This window comes from Phocoena phocoena, chromosome 13 (assembly GCF_963924675.1).
Source record: "Phocoena phocoena chromosome 13, mPhoPho1.1, whole genome shotgun sequence".
Taxonomy (NCBI): domain Eukaryota; kingdom Metazoa; phylum Chordata; class Mammalia; order Artiodactyla; family Phocoenidae; genus Phocoena; species Phocoena phocoena.
This window is the reverse complement of record NC_089231.1, coordinates 67,001,395-67,025,161: the sequence shown is the minus strand read 5'-3', so window position 1 is coordinate 67,025,161 and position 23,767 is coordinate 67,001,395. Positions and strand designations below refer to the sequence as shown.

The window sequence follows — 23,767 nt, the reverse complement described above, 5'->3', positions numbered from 1 at the left end:
TTCTCTGCCCAAGAGTCACCAAAAAAAATGTATGGTCTCACAGCAGGCACAGCATCTTGTTTCTTTTAAAAAATAAATATTTATAAACGTAGGGAGGAAGATTCAAAGAATCAGAGTCTCTTTCCCTCCAAAAGCACAAATATCCCATGTGAGTCAAACCAAGGTAAGTCCATCAACCCATAAATGAAACTCCACCCCCAGGAGCTCTGCCTTGAGGGGCAGGGGAGCTGATCTCTGGCTCCAGGCCTCTTAGTCCCCCTTGGTGATCAGGTCCTCGATGTAGGCATCCAGCTCGTCATCTGTGTTAATGTCTATGTCCTGGAACAGAGCAGTGCACGGTCAGCCGGGAGCCACAAGGTGGTGGGGGGCCCGCCTCCCCACCCTTCTTGCAGCCCGTGCCCCTTCCTCTTGCCCCTCCACCCTGGCTGTCAGGCCTTGTCCCTTCTTGATCATCCGCCCACTCCCTCCTCTGTGCACAGATGACGCCCAGATTTCTTGCTCCTACCCTGCCTCTACCCCAAGTTCCCAGCTTGCCTTAGCCATGCTGCAGGCTTCTCAGACTCAAAACATCCAAGAGCTCAATGGCACCTCCCACCCCGAGTTGCTCCATCTTGGTACAGGCCACCACCGCCTCCCCTCCACCCAGGGGCTCAGACAAACCACAACCATCACCCTTGTTTCCTCCCCTTCCCTCAAGACGTTACAACAAATCTGCCCACTTCTCTCCCTCCTCACTGTCACCATCCAAGGTTCAGGCTGCCAGAATCTCTCACCCAGACAACTGTGGGAACCTCCTCACTGGAGTCCCGGATTCTAACCTCCGCCCCCTCCAGGCCCTCCTACAACCAACCAGAGTAAATGTCTTAGATTGCAAACGTCTTAGTGCCACACCCTCCAGAGACATCCCACCTGGCACAGGGCCCTGCTTCTTCTATCACCCACATCTCCCTGCCTTGGGCCTCAGGCCCTGCTCTTCCCTCTCCCCAGAGCTCTCACATCCCACTCCTGCGTGACTGGTTCTGCCCTCAGCTCAAGTACCTCCTCAGAGAGGCTTCCCCTGAACACCCTAGTAAAGCGGCATCCCTGTTTTCTGTCTCTCTCATATTTACTTCACAGCACTTCCCACCAACAGTAGTTCTGTCTCCTCCACTTGTTGGGCTATGAGAGCAGGACCCCTATCTTGCCTGTCTGCTTCACCAAGGGTCCCCAGGACAGGCACAGAGCAGTTGTCCTCAATGTTTACTGCTTGGATAAAGGACTGAGACCCTACAGGGCGCTCCCTGCTTCTGGGCTACCTAATCCCATCTGGGCGTCATTTGGAAAATTGAGAATGTTTTTCTGTTATGACTTGGAGGGTTCTCAAACCAGGTTGTATATCAGAATGTCTAAACAAGGGCAAAAGTCTGATACCGTGGGTCTGGCTGGGATGAGGCCCAGGCAGCCGCACCACCTCCAGCCCTCCTGGTCAGGATGCTGTGCAGCCAGGGTTGGAACCACAGATTCCTGTGAGTGGGGAGAAGGGAGCAGGAGGTGCCCAAGCCCCGCCTCCCTGAGACACCAGGTGGTCCGCTACAATGAGAGGGCTGCCTGGCTCACCTCCTGCACCTTTTGCAGGAGTGCCACGATGTTGGTCCTCAGCTTCTGCAGCTTCTCCTCTGTCTCGCGGAGCTTTCTCTCAGAGGTACGCAGGCTCTCCTCGGAGGCCTTGGCCCGCGAGTCGGCACGGCTCTGGTAGGAATGGCACAGGTTCTGGAGCCCCACTTCATACTGCTTGAAGTACTCTTTCTGTTGGGAGAGGAGCTGGTAGGTGAGTGCATGAGCTCACGAGGGTCCCCAGTGCCCTTCTAGATGGGCAATGGTGTCCCCAACTGGCTCAGCACAAGGAAGCTCAGTCTGAAGGGATGCTGGACCCAGAAGCAAGTGATCTCTCTAGCTCCAGAGAAGAAAGACCTCGACGTCCACCTCACAGGGCTGCCACGAGGACGAAGACAGGATCACACATGAAGCACGTACCAAAGTGCTCTGGCAGACTGCCAGCCGTGAGTAAATGTGAGGGATGATTCTCACCATTCACCTTTCTAAGTGCACAACAGCACTTTCAGCAAACCACTTCCAAGTCACAACCAACAATGTCAAGATCAAAAGTTCTCTCCCACAAGTATTTTATCAAGCACCTATCAACAACAGATTCCTCCAGGTTTGTGTAGTATGTTTATACAGCATCAGAACTTTTCACCATCTTCCCTGAGTACCTGAAACTTCCCGGGGGTGGGGCAGTAATGTTAACTAGCACTTTCTCTAGACATGAGGCTTTATCAAACTTTTAGAAAGTAGCAGAACACTTGTTTCAAATGAAAGTTACATGGAATCTCAGTATAAAAAACAATTTGGGGAAAAAAAAAACCAATTTGGGTAATAACTCTTTATGTTTAATTTCAAAGTTATAACATTATGATTTACTCATAAACCACCAATGTGAATGATGAGGCCATTATGATGAACACAAACCCATGACCAGCAGGTCCTGGCTAACAACTACAGTCTCACGAACTCTAGCATTTATTTACTTCTGTGAAGATGTATGAACTACCTAGCACTGAACGGCTAAAAACTGCTGTTTTTAAAACGTGTTAGAACTAATTGTTTACAATCTAGAATACTATCCCAGTAAATCAAGATGGCAACAGAAACTTCAAATTCTGCACAAAAAATAATTATCACTTGGCAGCACAAAAATAAATGTTCAAGCAGGTGCCAAAAGTATTAAAATGTAATACACAATGTCTTAAGCCTAACTATGATTTGTATTCATTTTAATTTTTTTTCCACTTTTAGGCCATTAAAGATTCACAGGCAGTTTTACGTTACTTTTAAAGTATATATATATATATACATATATATATATATATATTATTGTTTTTTTTTAATCTAGTATTTGCAGGACCCCTGATGGTCTGGAACTCCTAGTCCAGCATGATGAGCAAAAGGATGGTCATTTACAAACTGACAAGGATACAATGAACATTAGACTCCTGTTGTGTCCCGAACGTTAAAAAAATTAAAGTTTGAGTTATTTTAGGCATTTCACTTAGGTGGCTATTAAACTGATGCATTAGTGGTACACCTCCCTTTACAAGCATAAGCCAACAGACTATTTTAGGCTCAGATGCTCCTACTGACTGTGCTTTGGTCTGAGCGGTCAGGGCCACTGCAAAGATCCCACTGCACCCAGGCTTTACTCTGAATTTGGCAACAACTTTAAACCAAAAGCAACAAACATGCCAGGCCGACCTAGCCGGCCTATCAGCTGTTTGTTCCTGGGATCTGCAGAGGATGCCTGCAGCCTGAACAAGGGTAAGCGTTGAGGTGTAGCAGCTTTCTGTGAAGCCACCATGAGTTCTGCACCTTCTAGCTTCCCCAGGGTGCAGTGCCCCCTCATCTCATAGGGGAGCAAGACCCTTGTCCTAACAAGTTGTTCTGGGTTCAAATCTGAGCTCTATTAAGACAGACTGTTCACCTCTCTGCCCCTGGGTTTCTTCAGCTCCTAGCCTCATTTCCCTTTTTTAAAGTAGAATGGAGACAAAACTCCATGTTTTCCTCTCTGGCAAACTTTATCAAGCATACAGCTGCCCACGAGGGCCTGCCATCTTAAACATATTAACCCTGCAGTTTCAATTCCAGTTGTCCTCTCCAGAAACTCCTCCCTAGAAAACTTAAGCTATTCCTACAGCAGAAACATCCTCTTGATGTGGATGACTCCCAATCCCCATCTCCAGCCCTGCCCTTCCCACCCCTCCCAAGTGCCAGCCCCAATCTCCAGTGTCCTGTCCACTGGACATCACCAGAAATGAAGTGCTGGTACTTCCAGCCCAAGTCAAATCACAACTCGTCTTCCTCACCCTCACCCTGTTTCTCTCCCAGTTAACAGCTTTGTCATCAACCTCCAATTCCCACAGGCCTGAGAGACAGGGAAGCACGTGACCTCTGCCTCCTCACCATCACCTGCCTTCAGTCAAAGAAGGACCCCTGACACGGCCCCTTCACCTGTCAGAGCTCCCATCCCCCCTCCCTGACCTATTACGATTAGACCAGCTTCCCTGTCCCTGTGTCTCCCATCCACCCTCCTTCCCAGAACCAGAGTTACCCTCTTAGGGGCAGGGTCAACAGACTACTCACTGCCTGTGACCAAATCAGCCTGCCACCTGTTTTTGTAAACAAAGCATTACTAGACCTCAGCCACATCCATTCCTTTGCATATGGTCTTATGGCAGCTTCCACACTGTAACGGCAGAGCTGAATAGTTGCAACAGAGACCTTACAGCCCATAAAGCTGAAAATATTTGCTAACTGGCCTCTACAGAATAAGCCTCTTGACCCCTGCCCCAGACATGGTTCAAGTCGACAATTCCATCCACTCAAACCTTTAGCTGGGCCTCCATTTCATACAAAGTTTAAGCCACTGCACCTCAGGGGGGTGCCCCCGATGCCTCCTATCCTGGCTCTGAGGGCCCTTCTCCCTGAGTGCTCACCACAGAGACCACTGCCCTGGCCCCGACCTGCCCTTGCATCCCTGAGCCTTTGTTCACAACAGTCCCTCTGCCTCAAACACTTCCCGTCACTTCTACAAACACTCGCCCAAACCCACATTTTCTTTAGCCCTGGTCACTCTCTCCCCCTCCCAGAGGCTGCCCCAGCCCTCCCACCCACCTTGCAGAGCACTTACTGCTCTCAGCCTCATGTCTAGGTACCTGCTAAAAATTCAGTCTCTACTGACTCTTAAGCCACTTGGAGGCTCCAGCACTGAGGCACTGCATCTGCATTTGCTAAATAAGATCCCACGCTTATCTCCACACACCATGAGCTTCCCTATACCTCGGAGCTTCCCTATACCTCCGAGAGTCACGTTTCCGGCACTTTGAACCTAAGCTCTTTACTGTTTCCTGCCTTGACAGAGGAAAAGGGACACACTCCACACAAGTCACACCGGGCCTGTCCCTAAGCGAGGATTCCACTCCACCCCAGCATCTCACCAGCTGCACACCAGTCATCCGGCTGAGCAGCTTCTTTTTCCACAATGTAAAGTCCCCTCTTCCCTTCCCTCAGCAGATGAAAGGGAAGCTGGCCAAGCGGGGAAGGGCGCATACAGCTGGGAGCTGACAATCACAACAAGCAACCAAGGGGGGCGTGCAGAGTCAAAAACCAAAGGCTGGGCAGACTCACCAGAGGAAACGATATTAGCTCATCTGAATTCATAGCACTCAGCTCCTTCTTAGAGATGGGGAAACTCGGAGGCAGGAAGTACCGTAAACAATTCCTAAACAAGAAAGAAGGTGGAGACTGGAAATCAGAATGGCACAGAGCTAGTGGAGAACCAGTGCTGACCCCGGAGCAGGACGACAACGCACCGAAGGATCTGGACGAGGAGGTCAATGGTCTCGTGGTTGGTGCTCGGGGCGGTGGTGTCGGGCTCAATGCGAATGCAGTCTGAGGTGGAGGGTTCCGCCATGGCTACAGCCTGCTGAGCCACTGCTGCCTCCTCCTCCTCCTCCCCGCCCTCCTGCTGCGTGTCCGGGCTCTGATACTCCGGGGAAGGGGGCTTCATCAACCGCACATCCTCACTGCCTTTCTCCACCCTAGGGAGGACCCAGTGTTTGTGTCACGTGTCCCAGGCTCCCAGGATGGGCTGCCTGCCCCTGCCCAACTCTGTCAACCCAGCCTCCTAGAAGGGGCATTACCAGCGGTCTCTTGGTGTCGTGTCCGTGGGCACATAGTCAAACTTCACCTTCCACCGCACCACGTTCTTGCCCAACTCCACAGCTGTGACACGGCCTGTGTACCACTCCCTGTTCACACGCACCTCCACGTGCAGCCCTTTATCTGAGAGTGCAGATGGAGTTAGAAAACTAGACTAGAGCCCCCGACCCAGCCAGGGCCACCTTGAGAAAGGTCATCCCAGGTTCACAGGGACAAGAACCCCTAGGAGCTTGACGCCACTATGCCAGGGACACGGAGCCCAGCCACTCTGGTCTCCCTCCCCAACTGTCATGAGAGTGCCGCAGAGCAGCATGGTAACTGCCAGCGGTGAACACCAAGGAACTGATGCTAAAAATAAACACGAGGGTGTACTAGCCTCAGCATTCTTCTCAGAATTAGACTTGAAAGCATTGTTGCTTGAGAGCCTGGAGCCAGGAAAGCCTCCATGAGCCTTCGGAATACGGTGCTGCTGGCAAGGGGCCCCCTTCCCACTTCCCCACAGGCTCTGGGCACCTCCCTAAACTCACCTTTCTGAGCGCTCTTGAGGTCAGCTGGGTCCTCTTCCCCAGCACTGTCTGAGAGCTGCAAGAACAGAGTCTGTGAGAGGCACCGCCAGTGCCCCTAAAGAACAGACTGTCCACCCAGGGTCGTAAGCCATCACCTCATGTCGTCTTGTGCGGCTGTTTAAATCCCCAGGCCTCACTGAGAGCCACTCTCTCAACCATTATCTCAGTATGTACACACCTGCCTCCAAAAACGTCAGTGAACAAGAGAGCAGGCATAGGGGCAGAATGTCACAGACACGGAAGTACATCTGCATCGGTGTCACCTCAAGCCTGTGAGTAGAGCCACAAGCCAGTCTCACTCAAGATCCTACCAGGTACCGTGTTTCTAGTTGTCTGTGTGACTGAGTGTCCTTCAGAGATGGACTAGGCTTCTGAAAGGCTCGTGTCACAGACTGCAAGTGGCAGGTGGAGACCCTGGGGAGGGAGAATGCTGAGAACCTACCTCATTCAAGTCCTTTTTTTCCTCCTTCACGGCAAACTTGCCCCGCTTGGACCTCTCTTTCCTCCTCTCAGCCTCTTCCTCGGCTTCTTCCTCATCAGAGACTCCAAGACTCCGCTTCCGACCAGGAGTGGCCTACAGCAAGAGAAGCGGGAACATGAGGGACCCTGGCAGACCCTCAGGTGCTGGAAGATCCCATCTGGTCTAAAGGAGCCATTCAGAAAGGGGTCTGTGGGTCTCAGTCCCCACCAGGGCTGGGCTCCCAACAGTACTAGGGACACAGCAACCCCCGGCCTCTACGCCCACGAGGACCTTTGCTCAAAGCTGTCACAGGGGAGCCTCTCAGTTCACTCCCCAGTGAACCACAGCAACCACTGCTGCAGCCCACCAAGGCCGTCACCAGATTGCAACCTCTGCCCACCGCGTGAGAAGCCAATGAAGGCGACTCAAGTCTGTGGAGGACCAAACCTTGGAGGGGGCACCAAAGAGCTCCCTGGACAGGGAACCAGCAAGCTCTGTGCCCGCCATGAGTGCCTTCAGCTATCAGACTCCTCCTCTGCAGGGGCAGCACGGAAGGCTGATCTCCACTGAGGCTTCTCCACCCCCCACCGCCCCCCACGCAGTCAGCGCTGCCCCCTCCATTCCTGTACCACTGTGGGCAGGGCTGGAGAAAGAGGAGCATCTCACCAGGGAGAGTTTACTGGGCGGCTCCGGCTTCTTGACCACTGGAGTCTTGATGGCTCGGGGGGCAGGGAGCTCCCGAGGGCTCTTGGAGTTGGGCGGCAGAGATGGTGATGGTGGCTGCACGGGAGGGGCGGGCCGGGATGCAGTCTTGACTGGAGTGTTGGCAGGCTTTCGGGGCACCTCAGGAGGCTGGAGCAGCCTGGAAGTACTGGCCTCCTCCCGTGCTGTCGAGGCAGGAGGCTTTGGGACGCTGCCGATAACAGGAGCCTTTCGGGGCTGGCTGGCTGGTCTGGGAGCCTGCAGGGAAGGGGGTCTGCTCGGGGCATTCCTGATCACAGCAGGTAAAGGAGGTGACCGAGGACGCTGAGGTCTACGTGCAGGTTCCTGAAAGAGGCCCAGAGAGAGTGACAACATGGATCCCAGCATGAGACACCTGAGGAAAAGCCCTGCCCCTATCCCTGGGCTTTACCTCAGTGGAAGGTCTGGTGGTCACTTCCAAGGGCAATTTCTTCAGGTCAGCTTGGGAGCGGATGGGTGTGGTTTTCTGCAGGGTAAACATGATGAGGAGGTCGTTTGCGTATCTGGTACACTCAAGCAAACTCTTTTTGGAGCCCCACAGTCTGGGACAGTGGGCAAATAAAAAAGAACACCTGGGCCACAGTCCTACTATTACAAGCCTCCCATTCTCACTGAGAAGACAAAAATTCACAAACACTAAACTACCAGCAAATTACAGGATTCTATATGATTAATCCAGCAATTGAGAGACTGGGGAAAAGTGTCAGTAGACTAGATTCCTATAAAACAAGCCACAAAGGTTGGAGATCCCAAAAGGCCAAAGCCGGAAAGGACAGGTGGGAATTGGCAGACAGGGAGGCATGCACACAATGAGAGCATGTGCCTGCCCAGAAGTCAGAAAGGGAAAAGCTTTTGTAATAAATACAATAAACGGTTGATACCACACATATATCTAAAAAAACCTGACTAGTCAATTAAGGAAAAAATTTAAAACAACAGTAATATAAGAGAACAATAAGCAGTTCTAAAAGAAACACACGAAAAAGTTCAATTTTAGAAATATTAAATTCAAATTTAAGATGTGTATCTTTGCTTATCAAATTTACAAAAACATTTAAAAATAAATGTACTGCTGGTAAAAAACAAAACATAATACATCTTCTGGAGAATAATTTGGAAATAGTTATTTAAAGAAAACATAGAATTTAAAAAATCCTTTCACTCTTTCAAATTCACTTCTGGAAAACTACCCCAAGAAAATAATTATGCACTAATAAAAAAAGTATGTGTGTGTGATATGACACAAGTAAGTCGTGATCTCTATTTCTAATAAAAAATATATGTATTTATGTGTATGTAGAGGTCATAAAAAGTTGGAAGGATGTGCAGTTAATGGTGGTTACCTCTAAGACAGGATATGTACTTTCTGGAGTTTCAAAACATTCTAAATGAATCGGACCTCTTTGTAATATATAAACAAAATTTTTTTTTTTTTAAAGAATGATCAAGGCATACTGGAGAACCAGTGTGCCTGGAGGTTGGGGTTGGAAAGCTTGGGCAGCACTCATGGGTGACAGAAGGGTGAAACTGAGCCTGAGGGAACAGAGGAGACACTGAGGGGTCCTGCCCATGTGCCCACTGCCCATGACCCACACACCTGCAGGGCCTCCAGCTTCTCTTGCTGCTGGCGAATTTTCTCTGTCAGTTGCTTCTGCTTCTCTTCCTGTGTCTTCAGATCCTTTCTGAACGTCCCCAGGGGAACCTTCTGCTTCTGTTCAGAAGCCTCACACCTGTAGAGAGAAAGTGCTAGGAAGGGTGTGGCAAGATAGCTCCAGGTAGGGCAGGGTCCTTCCTCCTCAGCCAACCCGTGCTCTCTCTCACCAGAGCAACCTCAGACTTCCCAAATGCACAGAATTAATACTCATTGCAGGATACACTTCTATTATTTCCAAGCACTTATTATACACAGCAAGACAGAGATGTAAGGATATGAGCTGACCTCAAGAAGCATAGTGGAAGAGTGGAAAAAGCACGGGAGGAGGTGGGGACGCCCACAAACTCCTTGTTAGAAAAAGTGCTCACCGGTCCTGCTCAGGATCAGGGTTCATGGAGCAAACCCAAGTGTCAGGGTAATCTTTTTCCACAGAACTCAGCTGGAAGGGGAGGGTCCGCCACTTCAGACACAAATCTGTGACACAGAACATACCCCCAACAAAACATCAGCCATGCCCACCAACAATAACCAGGCTCCTCCCAGCCAGGCCCAAGGCAGAGATGCCCCCGACTTTCTATGCAAAGATCCTCAGTCTGGCTCCAACTCTGCCTTCCTTACAGAACAGTCACTCTTCTCAGGGACAGTGATTCCAGCAAGGATGGAAACTTTATACCACGGACCCTCAGCGGCCCCAACCCCTCTCCCTCCTCCAGCAAAATCCTGACTCAGTCATCACTCACACTTCTACCGATGTGGTACCAAACCCTGTGAGACCCGGCAGGGTAGGTGACCTCCTGCCTCATTGAGAAGGAACAGGTGGGCACAGCACAGCCCCAAGACTGAGCTCCCAGGGCCATCACCAAACAGACTCATATCCCTAGTGGGACATACGTGCCTGAATGTCAGTGCATTCAGGAGGCCAGCACGGTGACTATGATGGAAAGGAGTCAGGAGGAGGTGCCGACCCCCAACTCACCACACTGGATGGTGGTTGGGATCTCCATAGCTCTCCGCCGTTTGTAACGCAGCTCACTGGATGGAGGCTGGTTCCAGTTGGCAGAGAGGTAGCCGAACTCATCCCAGAACTTGATGATTCCCCGCTGGGCTGGAAGACAAGCACCCACACATTGCGTGAGGAGTCAGCCCCCTGAGGCAGCGAGAGGATCTCAAGGCTGGAGGTGAAGCGAAAGGGCATTACCAATGGCGATGTCCTTCCAGTACTGCGCCAGGTGCTCCCCCATCGCCCGCAGCAGGTGCCGGTACTCCTTGGCATCAGCAAAGTCCTGCTTGTTGTGTGTAGGCTCCAGGACCAGGTAGGGCACATCTACAACCCCAACGACCCCGCCACATGCCCTGCAGGAGGAGGCAGACACGGCTCTGTCACCCCACTGACCAAACCTCTCCCGCCAACCATCCTGGGCTGAAGCTCTCCTCAGGCAGCACTCACATGCCCCCTTCCAGCTGTGGGCCCACTTTCTCATACATCTTGATCAGGCGGCTACAGTTATAGATGAACATGCCGTCCAGGTCCCGGTGTTCGATGTTGACCCCAAAAACAAAGTTCAGTTCCTTGGGTTCTTTAAGCGCTCTGAGAAGACAAAAGATAAATTCAAACAGATCAACCCATTAACACACAAATACCATGGTGTTTAAGATGTATTAAGCTTAAGCTGAAACTTGAGACACTTAAGTTTTGCCTTTGCATTCAATATGCAACCTGTAGACTTGACAAGGATACTCACTGTGCAGTCACTCTAAGCTCCCTAATTAAAAGCATATGACTTTAGCTTTTGGTATCAAACAGGGATGTATTTAGTATGAATGGGATTCTGTGAAGCTGTTGCAAATCTCTGCAAAGATGCTTATTTAGTGGAATAAACACAAGGTCATCTGCATAACCATTCCACTAATGTGACAGTAATTAATTTTAAAAAGACAAAAATTCACAAGAACAATAAACATGTGAGAGAAGAAATGATCATGGGATAAACGTCAACAAAATCATGGAAACTGAAAAGCAGACAGATGATCAGTGGACAGATTCACAGGGCAGATACCCGAAACCTAGGCCTGTGGTGAGGAGGCCAAGAAGTAAGCAGGGTCTCAGGCCCAGAGCCTGCAGAGGCTCCAGACGTGGTGGGGGACACGGAGATCATGTAATGAGCCAGGACAAATGCCCAGTCTAGATAAAAAGGAACAAACTCAATCTATAGCATTATTAAGAGTACATATCACCAGGTGGGAGAAGTATAAGGGAGTTTACAGCTGTATTTCTTAAATAGTCTGTATTTTACAAGTTGTATACTACAAGCATTTTATACATCCTTTAAATGAAAAGAAAAAAAAAGGAAAAAGGAAAGGAAGAGGGAAAGGATGGGCAAGGTGGGGAGAGAATGGAGGAGAGAGAAAAGGGGAGAAAGGAAGGAAGGGAGGGGGGAGGGAAGGTGAGAGCGCTGCCAGTGAGGACAGGTTGGTGTTCAACTCAAGGTGCTGGCTCTGCCCACCTTCTCCTGGCTCAGGGGAGAACTGAGCTGGGTAACCTCTCCTGTGGTGGGCATGTGACAAACGTCTGGGAATCACAACATTAATGGCTTTCTCAAAGCAATCTGCATGTGACAGAATAGCAACCTTGTCGGGTGGAGAGGGATTCCTCAAGCTCTTTCTTTGTCAATAATCCATACAAAAGCTACATAATTTTAAAAGACCCAAGGCCAGCCAGGCACTCACCGCTGCTTGGCCTCCTTGATCCGCTTCTTGACATCAGCTTCTCTGCGAAGGGTAATGGCCGTGTTCTGGACCTGTCGCAACATCACCTGGAAACACACGCCAGCACCAAGTAAGGAGAGGAAGTGCTATGGGCCACAGCTGGTAATATCATTAACAACACATCTGAAACTTCTCACTTTAAATCACATGGACACAAAAACAGACCTGGAAATTTACTTCCTTTCCACAGAAAAGGGCCCTCGCTAGGGACAAACACAAAAGCTGTGCTTCACTTGACCAGACTTGCTGACACGGAGGAGGAAACACCCCCAACTGAAACAACAGTCTGCAGAGGTGTGTGTGTCGCAGGGGAGGAGTGGAGAACTGCTGACCCTTACTGCTGTGTGTGACCTGAGGCAAGTGACCCTCTTCCGTTTCTTTCTATAAACTGAGGATACTAACAGTGTCCACCTCACATGGTTGCCAAGATCCTGCCATACAGTGTGTTCAATAGTGACTATGGAAACATCATCACATCCCATTTTGCAGCTCTAGGGCAAGGGGTTCATGACTGGCGGGAGACAGAGCCAGGCGAGCTCTGGGATCCTAAGGGCAGCAACGCTGGAGAAGAGCTGCTGGGTCTGGGGCCTCACCCTGGAGTCCCGTGTGAGGTCTCCGCCCAGGCGCACTTCTAATGTCCGAGCTTTGCTCTCCGCCTCCCTTGCCTTCTCTTCAGCTGAAACCCAGAAGAAACCATGATAAGAATTCAAAAGGTCAAAACTCTTAGCTATCCCTCCTGGACCCCATAGTGCAGTCCCTGCCGTATGAGACGTTCGTACACTGTCAGGGAACAGGTGAGCTGGGAGAGCAGCCTCCTTGCTTGGAAAGTCAAGGAGGCCCCAAGGAAAACAGACACCTTTCACTTTCAAATGAATCAGAACAGGTCAAGCACTGCCCAAGGCAACCAGAGTTAAACGCTCAGCAGGAGCTGGAAGTTACCAACACTCCTCAGCCAACCACTCTCCTTGAGCAGCCAAGAAGCTTTGTCAGCAAGAGAGACCTTGAGATTTTTGCCCTGGAGTCAATAAAACCAATTTCACAAGTATTTGTGCCAGAGGACAGTGTGGGACTCTTCACTCTGGGCAGGCAAGCCTTAGATAACAGCCTGTAAATGGCTGAAGGAGTAGCCTGGAAAGAAAAACTGCTGAGGGGGAGGTGGGAGAGAAACTGGACCAGTGATTCAGGAAAGCCCACCCCTGGGTGTTGCATGGAGCTTTTGCCTGGATCCTGCTTTTGCCACAAGCAACGTCCCCCAGACGACCCTCCTGCCCAGGGGGTCATTACCAATCCGTGCCACGTGCTCAGCTTTCTTCACCTCCTGCTCCGCGCGGGTCTTGAACCGGCTTGATGTGTACTTGTACATCCTGAGGGGCGGGGGGCGAGTAACCAGAGGGCCTGAGCACCAGAGGTGCAGGGCAGCAACTATCTTGGCCCTCCGATGAGTCAAAGCCAAGCTTATTTTAGCAAAAAGACTCAATTCCCTACTCCACTTGCCCCCTGCCATCCTGCTCCATCTTTGAAAAGCAACCTCACTACTCTCCGAGTGTGTCATTAATCCCACAGTAGAAACCAACCTCAGCAACGAGCAGGGCCTCTGCTTCCCTGTGTACTGTCTAAAGGGCCATTGGCCCTGCAACCAGAGGCTCAGACAGCTCACCGTGTCAGGCTGAGCACCCTCCACCTCACAGAAGGCACACTCAACAAGCCTAACCAGCCACCTCTGCCCCTCCCTCAGGACCCAGTAGTTTGTCTGCAGTTAATCAAGCAGCTTAAAGACCCAAACGCAGTCAACACTGTCAGAGCCGCTCATCCACCATCACTCCAAAGATGCCCCAGAGACACGTGGCCAGGCCCCATTCTTGGCCCAAAGGAAACAGCAGGCCAGGGTGGGCAGGCCCCTACCTGGGCTTGTAGAGGCAGCAGGAAAGCCTCTTGGTCTGCACCTTGTGCCCGTGGATGAAGATCCGCATCCGGGGATCAATGTAGAGCACGGCAGCATAGGCGCGGAAGGAGCGGCGCTCTGGCTTCCTGGAGGCAGCAGAATGGAGGGTGCTGTCACCCTCCCACCACCAGTCCAACCGAAGGCCTGGGTGGACAGCCTCTCTGCAGGCTCTCCACCTTTCCACCTCCCATCTCGGCTTCTCTTGCTGCCCTGAGGGGTGCTTCCTCTGTGTGGGCACCACATCCCACCTCCTCTCACGTCCCTGGCACAGACACCTAAACTGGCCCCACCATCCCAGCATGGACCTGGCAATTCCTCTCCCCTCTCTAGGCCTCGGTCTCTTTCCCATTCAAGTTAAGGAGCTGGGGCAAGGATCTGGATTAGCTGAGGACCTGCTGTCCTTCTATTCATCCCTTCTGCCTTGTGGCAGGAAGGCATTGAGTTCTCAGCTTTACCAACTCTAAAACTGGGGAATTCAGGGAACAAGCTCACCCGTCTCAACCTCAAGTCACCTCCCTTTTCCTCCCTACCCAGCCACACTCACGTGCCCTCTGGAGAAGTCTCTGCCATCTGGATATCTCTTGGATTTGAGATTATGTCCAGCTCTGGCTCTCCGTTATCCATGAGTTTGAGATTGAAGATGATCACCAGCGTTCCTAGGGAATAGAAATCCTGTGGTTCTACCAGGCACCCCCAGCCAATCCCCATACTGCTCCTGGCTCTGGAGCTCCCTGATGCTAGAGGCCGCAGGCCTACTTACCACTGTCCCCAGGAATCTTCATGAACTGAGTCATCACTTCCTCTTCATTGCGGAAGGGAGAATACTTATAGATGAGTTCCGTCTCGATGGCAAACTTCTCCACGTTGTCTGTAACAGGTTCCCGGGTCCGAGCATTCCAGGTGGGCAATGGGACTATCACCTTTGGAGGAAGCACAAGCAGACGCTTGAAGGAAGCCCCAGAACAGCCTTCCCCCCGCAAATGTGCATCCATCTTTTCCCTCCCCACTGCCCCAAGGGGAGGCCCAAGCCCCCAGTCTGGCACCAGTGGCTCTAGCTTCTGCCCCTTCCCAAGACTCTGCCTCACACTGCTAGGTCCTCTGGGGTATGCTGCCTTATGGCCTGGGGGTCTCTGCATGAGCAGTTCCCTGCTTGGGATATCCCTGGTCATTTTCCCTATCTGGTAATAAGTTATTGTTTCCACTAAGCAAAACATATTTGCGATGATCTAGTGAATCTAAAGACACACACAAACATAACTTATAACTCAGCAATTCTACTCCCAGGTATATATCCTAGGAGAAATAAAATCTAAAAACAAAACGCTATACTATGAGTCCATTTATATAAAATTCATAAATAAGCAAAAAATAAACTATTATTCAAGAATGCATACACAGGTGACAAAATTATAAAGAAAAACAAGGAAATGACTGATCATCACCAAGGTAGTTCCTTAAGAGGTGCGATAAGGAATATGATTGGTGAGGGACACATGGGGACTTCTAGCATCAGTCTACGGTGGTGGCTACGTGGGTATTTGCTTTATAATTACTCTCAACTGTACGCAGGTTATTTTTTAAAATTTTATTGAAGTCTAGTTGATTTACAATGTTGTGTTAATTTCTGCTGTACAGCAAAGTGATTCAGTTATACATATATATATATATATATATATATATACACACATAGATTTTAATACACTCTTCCATATGTGTAAAATTTAATCTTACATCTACGTAATCTTCTAGAAAATCCTACCCTTGTCAATTATACCTCAATAAAGCTGGGAGAAAAATCCTACTCGTTCTTCAAAAACCCTACCAAAACGCCACTTCCCCGGAGGCATCAACATGCATCTCTCCCGCCCCCCCCCCCCCCCCCCCGCCCCCACCCCTCTCCCAGGTGCCCGGGAGCCCTGTAGCCTGGGATTCCCTCTGCAGAGCAAACCACCCCAGGCACCTCAGAGGTTCAAAATGGCTGGCTGGCCCACCCTGCGGAAAAGGGGATTCTGTATTTTAACAAGCTCTGTGGTGATAAACTGTTAAGAGTTCTGAGGCACTTTACTGGTTTCTAAGAAGCTACAGTATTCAGCCCTGGGGCTGGTCTGGACACATTCCCACCCAGCTAAAAGTGATCTTATTTTGAAATCTTGGCTGAGTTCACACTAGAGTACAATCCAAAACAGTGACCTTCTAGCTCCAAGTAAGGAAAAAATTTCAACCTAGCTTTTTCACCAGGGGAATTGAGTTCCATTTGTGTTCTGAGAACTGGTACCTCCTTTACACCTCCCAATCTTCACAGCAGTCCCAGGTGACAACGGCATTACTTTAACCTCTGGGCACTCACCTCATTTGACACCCACCCACCATTGGAATATTCCTCCTTTACTTTCAGGGTCACCACTCACCTGGCTTTCCTCCTACCCCTCTGGCCGCTCCTGCCTCCTTTGCTGCTTTCCCTTTCTCCTTGGCCTTTACATGTGGGTGGGCATGCCTAAGACCCCAGGCCCCCTTCTCCAACACGCCCTTTTAGGTGAGCCCATTCACTACGAAGATTCCTTGGAGTCTAAGCCTCCCCCGAGCTCCAGACCCAGACTTAACTTTGCGTGTCCAGGACAAAACGTACACACTTCCCCTCCAAACTGCCCCTCTTCCATCCTTCCCCAGCTCCAGACAGCCCACCCCCAAGTGCCACACCAGGACCTCAGCCATCTACAACCCCCCCTTCCCATTTCCCCTTTCCAACTGATTAAACACCAAATCTGCGGCCACTCCTATTTCTCTCACCTCCCTGCTGGAGTCCTGTAGACAGCCAGGGCCTCTGACACCAACACCCCAATCTTTCCAATCCAGGCACCACACAGTAACCAAACTGATCTTTTCAAAGAGGATCTAATACATTGCTTAGATTCCCTTTCCTGGCTGCTTTTAATAAAGTCCCACACACTCCCCAAGGCCCAGAGGTCAGGCCCGACCTACCCTCTCTGCTCTCCAGAGGCCACCACCTCTCGTCAGGTGGCCCCTCTGCCCTTCCCACAGCCCCCACCAGCTCTCAGGCCAGGAACAGACCGTTTCTATTGACGCGCAGCCCCTGCTCGCACCACCCTCAGTCCACCAGGAAGCAGTCCTGAAAAGCCCAGCCGGGGCCAAATCCTCCTGCCCCACCTTTCCCGGGAGTGCTTGCCAGCTGCAGCACTTCTCTCACTCACCAAAAAGGCAAACAAACCCAGTGGCTCACGAAGTAAAACGGCAGAAAAAGAGCCTTTTGTTCCCAGCATGAACTGATTTGCTATGATTTCGGCTCACATCTAAACAAGGCCAGTACCAATTTACTCACAGCCAACCAACACAGATGAGTTAGACTGACACTGACCGCATTTCACCTGTTTAAGTGACAGGAGTGGATTTCTCTCTGCAGACCCTCTTGGCCCCCTCTCAAGCTCTGGCCTCCATTTCTCACACAGGAAAGGAGTTAAGAGTCCAGTCTGAGGCTAGGCAGGCCAAGGCCTTCCCTGATCCTCCCATGAGCTGGCACAGACCTCACCAAACCAGCTCTACAGATATGAGCCACCAGGCCCAAAGAGAATCAGCTGTGCATGTGTTTAACTTACACAGTTAATTACCAAAGGGTTTCAAAATCAGAATATTCTAGAGTCATTAGGCCTTCCTTCCAGCATAACAATAATCAGCTGAGGCTGTGTGTCAGCTGCCACTTACTGAAAAACTTAAATGATTTTCCATGTGTTCACCTGCTTCACTACCTGTCCAGGCCCTGCAGGTATCAGACTTGTTTGTAGCTTCTGATATAAATGGTTAGAGTAACACATTTCCTCAAAAGGAAAATGCACTCACAGCACATTCCACAAAATTACCATCATATGGGAAAGACAGTGCTGTTCCTATTATTATCACCAGCTGTGGTCTCCACCCATCGTCAGGGAAGCCCCAAATACTCCCCCTGATAAAACAGCTCTCCCCAGTGACAACCCCTACCCCAGGACTGAATTCAAGCTGCAGATCTAGGAGACCTACAAATCCAACTCTTGGTTCCTGACTTGATGGCCTCATTCTCAGAACCGGGACATCTCTTCTCTGAAGCTGTGAGATTTTACTTCCTCTTCCATTAAGACACCTGCCTTGGGCTTCCCTGGTGGCGTGGTGGCTGGGAGTCCGCCTGCTGATGCAGGGGACGCGGGTTCGTGCCCCGGTCTGGGAGGATCCCGCGTGCCACGGAGCACCTGGACCCATGGGCCATGGCTGCTGGGCCTGCGCGTCCAGAGCCTGTGCTCTGCGGCGGGAGAGGCCACGTCAGTTAGAGGCCTGCGTACAGAAAAAAAAAAAAAAAAAAAAGACACCTGCCTTAACCCCTCAACCAGTTCATCCAACCAACCAGCTAATCCCATAACAGGGGATGTGGCTGCAATCCTGCAACGCCAATAAGCCCAGCAGGCAAATGACCTATGAAAACAGCCTGGGCAGAACTAGGAAGTGGAATGGTGACTGGGAGAACGAGGATGGGACCTACTTCATCAATGCCTTCCTCCTCGTGAAAGGTACGCGACAGGAAGAGACAGGTCATGGTCTCTTCCTTCTTGGTGAAGAGGATAAAATCCTTCCCAATGCGCATTGAGCCCCTGAAAGGGAAGCAGAAATGGGTTATTCTCCTAGGGCTGAAGAAGGAGCAAAGTCCCCCTCTGGACGTGATGAGACTGCCTTTGGAGGGCTCCCCTAAAGGCCTCCCTGGGACCCAGGACCCTGAGCTGAGCTCCACAGCCCTCGCTCCCCCTCCTCCCCGCCCCCCACCTCCCGACACTCCTCCTCCTGCTCTTCCGTGGGCCTCAGTTTCTCCTCATCACCTTCTCAACCACATTTTCCCAGCACGCAGGGTTCTCTCGCCACCAAGCATCAGCCCCAGGGGAGTCTCACCCCAGCTTGTCGCTGCCTGTGCTCTGGTTTCTTCCCAGCCACACAGGGCTGCTGTGGCCTGTGAGCCACCAGGTTTCACTCCAGTAACACCTCCAACACACACATCATCTTCCACACTGAGCACATCCAGGTCTCACCCTGTCCTTCCTTCACTGACACAAACTCCCCTCCCATCCACTCATCAAACGGCAGCACCATCAAGGGAAGAGCCCACTGCCTATGCTCACAAGTCCTCAAAAAACCAGGATGACCCCAAGGCTCAGCCAAACACAGGGCTAACCAAAGTATCACTGTTGAACACAGTTCCAAGGAGGCCTACAATTGGCTCATGTCCTGTAACCACAACCATCTTGTGTCTTGAATTGTTCTGTCACCTCAACTCATTAAACCACAGGTCCCTGCTTTAGGAAGCAACTGGTTTCTGAAAAATGTGCCTCCAGGCTGACTTCCACAAGGCAAAAGTCTGAACGGAATCAACTGCTCCTTCCTCTATTTGGCTGAGTTAATCCTTCTGAGGAGCAGGCAAGGACAGGCCTTTCCGGGAAACACTGAAGAGGGCAAAAGCATGAAGCACCAGTGGGAACAGGACCCACTGACCTGTCTTCTGAGCAGCTTCTGGCTTTATGGCTATTACCTCATTAGTCCTCCTAATACCCCAGGGAGGTGACAGCGGTGGGAAGCCTTATTACTTCCCTTCTATGTAAATACAAATACAAACTGGGCCAGTGTGCCAAGTATGCAAATGAACGCCATGCCCCATTTCCCCGAATGTTCAGGAAAACTCCAGGACACTATCCAGAGATGCCCCGGTGGCTGCCAAGTTGTTTTTCTCCTCCTCCAGTTCCCGAGGTGCTGGCAATGCTCCCTCCCCAGACAATCTCACAGTCCTCCTCCTCCTGCCTCCCTGAAACTTACCGGTGGCAAAACGAGGCACATTAGCTTACCTTCTGCCAAAGCTTGCTCTTACACTAATTTTGCAAAACTTCTCACTTTGTGCCTCTTCCCTGTCTTTGATCCTGACCTTGAAGGGTAAATAGCAACAAGCCAGAAACGCCACTTCTCTGCTTCACAGCCCTATTCTCACCACAAATCACTTCCTCCTGAAACTCGTTCAACTTCTACACTGGTTTCAAAATGAATTCACTCTGAACACTAGATGGCTCCTTCTCAATGGCGCCCTCTCAAAAGTCGTTCTACCAGAATACGCTGATGGCAACACTCTCAACTTCGGTATGCTTTCCTTCCTGGTCTTCTAAGCACTTCCAGAATCACATTTCATTTGCTCCTGAAGCTTCCTCAGTTAGGAAGAATGTCAGCGTTTAGAAGCCCATTTTCTACATCAGGAAACAGATACTCAGAGAAGGTGAAATGGCTTGTCTGAAGTCACAGAGCTGATAAAACCAGGAAGGGGTTTTATCTATAATCCAGAAGGGAAGTCAGGGTTTCTTACATCTGACTCTAGAACTCAGTTGTTGGAAACTTAGATCACCACACCAGAATCACCTGGGCCCTACCCCAGACCCACCAAATCAGGCCAAAAATCTACCATGGAAAGATCAAAGGAGAGATAAAGAAGGGAGAAACTAGGCTAGGGCTCTCACAGTAATGATAGATTCTTAACCTACTCATATGTGTTATAATCTCAATTTACAAAGGAGGAGGCTGAGGCTCACAGAAGCAAATTAAGCGGCTGATGTCAGATTTGAACTTTGGTTTGACTAAGTGAGATGGACAGCAGCTCCGGCCTTGCAGTCAGAAAGACGTGGTGCATATCTCAGCTCTACACTTGGGCATTTTCACACCTTTGGGCAAGTCACATCACCCCTATAAACCTCAATTTTCTCATCTGAAGATGAGAATCATAGTACCTACCTCACAGGGCTATGGTGAGGATTAAACGAAATCATCCAAGTAAAGTTTTTAGCACAGTGCCCAGCACATGGTAAGTGCTTGTTATTGAGAGACAAGTGGGAGATCCAGGTACCAGGTCCTTGCCATCATGGGAAGCACTCTCTCTCTTCCCCATACACCCAAGCTGGTTGCATGGAGGGACAATTGATGCTGCTGCCCAACCAAACACCACCCTCAAATAAAACAACACATTTCCACAGCAAGACTAGAAACATGACTCAGAATTCCATTTGTAGAAACTCCAATCCCACTAAATCTTATTCCATCCAAAGGTATGTACAACTGGAAGTGAGCATTTCAGAAATAGAAATCTTTCTCTTGGGGCTTCACTCAAAACCAGAACACCACATTCCAAATGCCAAACAAGTGGGAACCAAGGGCTGAGAAAGAAGTCTCAAGGGATGGGGAGACATTAGGTAGGTCCCTGCTACAGGGCCTGGCAGGACATGTGAGTAGCAACCAGGTCCTTTGGTGGTGTTGTGGGGGGGTGTTTCGGGTCTCTCACTCACCCACCCTGGATCCCCAGTGCCTGGCACAAAGTGTGACAGGTGCTCAGGGGACACGCTGCACCACGGAGTGACCCCCTCACCATCTCATAAGCAACCCAAGCCCACAAAACAGCCACTTGCATCTTCAACCACAAGGCAAAAATAAGAATTTTCAGTAGGAGGAGAGGTGCTGTTCCAGAGCACAGTGCCAAGAGAAACCTACAGCTTCTCCCACCTCAATGATTTTGGATGTTCATACTCTTTGATCTGTGACGTAGGCTGGACATCAGCTGCTAAGTCCCCAAACCACAACTCCTTCCCGACCCTCCTCCTGTTCCAGAATTACAGTGATGGAGGGACAAGGATGAGGAATATTTTCATTGGACAGAAGCAGGAGGGCATTGCTCGATTTTGTTTTGAGTCCTGGGACAGGCTTCTAGTATACTTACGATTTTAACCCATTCCCGTACTGCCCAATCTGGGTGGACTCAGGCGTTCGCTTGGCTGACTTCCCAAACTGGATCACGCTAGCAGCATCACCTGAAGTGGCGGACACAAGACAAAGTGAAAAGTTTGCCTTTCCCAGACTCTCAAAAATCAAAGGTCTGAGCCTTGTTAAATCCAAGCAGGGCTGTCTGTCTACTGAAAACCTCTGTCCAAGGAAATTCACAACCATGAGGCAAATGGAGGAAACCTCTGACTGGCCTGTCAGTACCGCCATCACTAGGCCCTTGTTCTGTTACCAGAACGTGGTAATAAGGCTGGGGGAGGCCACCACAGTTCCAGCTCCAGGATGTTACACAAGTTGATAAATACAATGTCAAGAGACAGGTAATCTGATGGACTTCAGGCTGCCATTCAGATCCTATCTCCCATGCTAGAACAAAACCCAGCAAATGAGTGAGTGGCATTAAGCCTGAGATGTTGCAAGAGACCTCCCTTTCCCTTCTAGTCACAAGAGTGAGGCAGAAAAACAAGTTAACACAATAAGCATTTTGTAAAAATGGTTACTTCCTCTCCAAAAGAAGCAATCAGCCCAACACTTACTTGGATCCATTCCTGCTCCATCATCCAAAAAACAAAGCATAAATCCTCCGCGAAGGTCCTCTCGCCTTTCTGTAAAAGAAGGAGCTGCCATTACTGGGCAGTTACCCACCAGAGGGCGGCAACCTGTTTGTGATCGGAAGGTGGATCAATGTGAAGCTTAGTCCAAAAAGGCCTTCTCCTTCTAACAGTCCTAGCTAGTGTGAGTTAAATGTCAGGGCCCTTGATGGTAGGAATTTCCATCAAAGGCTCTCCAATGCATTCTAGTTCACGACAAAGCATAAGAGAATGTATAAGGAAGGGACAGAGAATACCTAGTCCAGCATCTAGCCACAGCCAGGGCCACTGAACATGCACGGATTTCATACACACCTCAACCATCCTTCTGCCTCTCTGCACCTGGATTTTTTCCACCTCTGCCTTCTGCTGTGGACACTAAAGTACTCCAACTACTACATGCTGTACCTTATCAACAGTGCTCAAATTCAACAGGGCACCTCATTTGTGGGTTAATTTTGGGGTAGCCTTCAGATAAAGTGATGGAGCCAGTCGTGCTATGGACACAGTGGTAGCAGCTGCTATCTAGAAGGTGAATTACTAAGTCAGTATGTGACAATCCCGAGGCCAGCCATAGTTTCTGGGCCATCAGTATTCATCATCACATCCCCTCCTTGCTATGGGTCCTTCAAATAGCTCCCCATCCCAGAAGTGAGATGGCACAGAGTGTAGTGAGAGCTGCCTGGTTTCCAACTGGACCTGCTCGACTGGAGAGAGGAACAGTCCTTCGACAATAAGAGACAGAGCAGCTGTGGCAGGGCGTCCTGACCGACAGGAAGGAAATGTATGAGACTAAGGCTGCCATTCCAGTGGCTAGAAGAACCCTTTCCTTCAGCAGCTGTCTCTACAGCAGCAAGTGGTCACTCAGAGCAGCCTGGGTCCAAACACATCAGAAACACTGGAGAAGAGATTCCCAAACAGGGAAGGGAACCACACTAGAGTTTCCAAGGTGCCTTTTGACCCCAGTGATGAGGACTAGGCAGGCAAAGGAGGAATGGCACAGGCCTTGGAATCAGGAGAGCATTTGTACTAAAAAGGAAGAAGGTCAGTTTAAGGTACTACAGGGATAAGCCCAAGGCTGCCTTGGAGTCTATTCCCTAATTGAGGACATTTTTGTCTCCCCCAAGCTGCAGTTCACCAACTTCACCCAACTATCTAAGCAGTGGAACCTCAGTTTAAAATGCTCTTTGTCCTCCCCTCAAGTTAAATATTCAAGTAAGTCATAACCACCTCTGTTAAATGGACTAGTTAATGTAATTTAAAATGCTATTTCAGAAGTACTATAAGCCACAGAGATTTTCAAGTATCATTCGATGTTCAGGAAGCTGAACTTTGCTGAAACATTAATCACAGGTGCTTCCTGAAAGTTCGAGAATAAGGACCTTCTTGGAAGTACTACTGGTAGATAAGAAAATTTTTCCTGTGGCAGTGCCTTTTATCAGTCTGGAGAACCCAAAT

General features: G+C 50.1%; 1 protein-coding gene across 2 annotated transcripts in view; it reads right to left on the bottom strand.

The window, feature by feature from the left end:
• Positions 1-249: 249 nt before the first annotated feature.
• Positions 250-23,767, bottom strand: part of MORC2 (MORC family CW-type zinc finger 2) — a 38,699-nt gene continuing 15,181 nt past the window's right edge. Inside the window, exons 4-26 of one of the 2 annotated variants that reach the window (XM_065890044.1) lie at positions 22,256-22,324; positions 21,658-21,748; positions 18,409-18,517; positions 14,644-14,803; positions 14,428-14,539; positions 13,844-13,969; positions 13,226-13,305; positions 12,535-12,617; positions 11,903-11,988; positions 10,623-10,763; positions 10,374-10,528; positions 10,152-10,280; positions 9,544-9,649; positions 9,119-9,251; positions 7,913-7,987; positions 7,447-7,827; positions 6,763-6,894; positions 6,282-6,336; positions 5,736-5,877; positions 5,406-5,633; positions 5,221-5,314; positions 1,597-1,785; positions 250-318 (exon numbers count right to left, since the gene is read on the bottom strand). In XM_065890044.1, the coding sequence (XP_065746116.1) occupies positions 250-318; positions 1,597-1,785; positions 5,221-5,314; positions 5,406-5,633; positions 5,736-5,877; positions 6,282-6,336; positions 6,763-6,894; positions 7,447-7,827; positions 7,913-7,987; positions 9,119-9,251; positions 9,544-9,649; positions 10,152-10,280; positions 10,374-10,528; positions 10,623-10,763; positions 11,903-11,988; positions 12,535-12,617; positions 13,226-13,305; positions 13,844-13,969; positions 14,428-14,539; positions 14,644-14,803; positions 18,409-18,517; positions 21,658-21,748; positions 22,256-22,324 (2,945 nt within the window). The remainder of the gene's footprint in view (positions 319-1,596; positions 1,786-5,220; positions 5,315-5,405; positions 5,634-5,735; positions 5,878-6,281; positions 6,337-6,762; positions 6,895-7,446; positions 7,828-7,912; positions 7,988-9,118; positions 9,252-9,543; positions 9,650-10,151; positions 10,281-10,373; positions 10,529-10,622; positions 10,764-11,902; positions 11,989-12,534; positions 12,618-13,225; positions 13,306-13,843; positions 13,970-14,427; positions 14,540-14,643; positions 14,804-18,408; positions 18,518-21,657; positions 21,749-22,255; positions 22,325-23,767) is intronic. The other variant, XM_065890045.1, reaches the window with a different exon arrangement.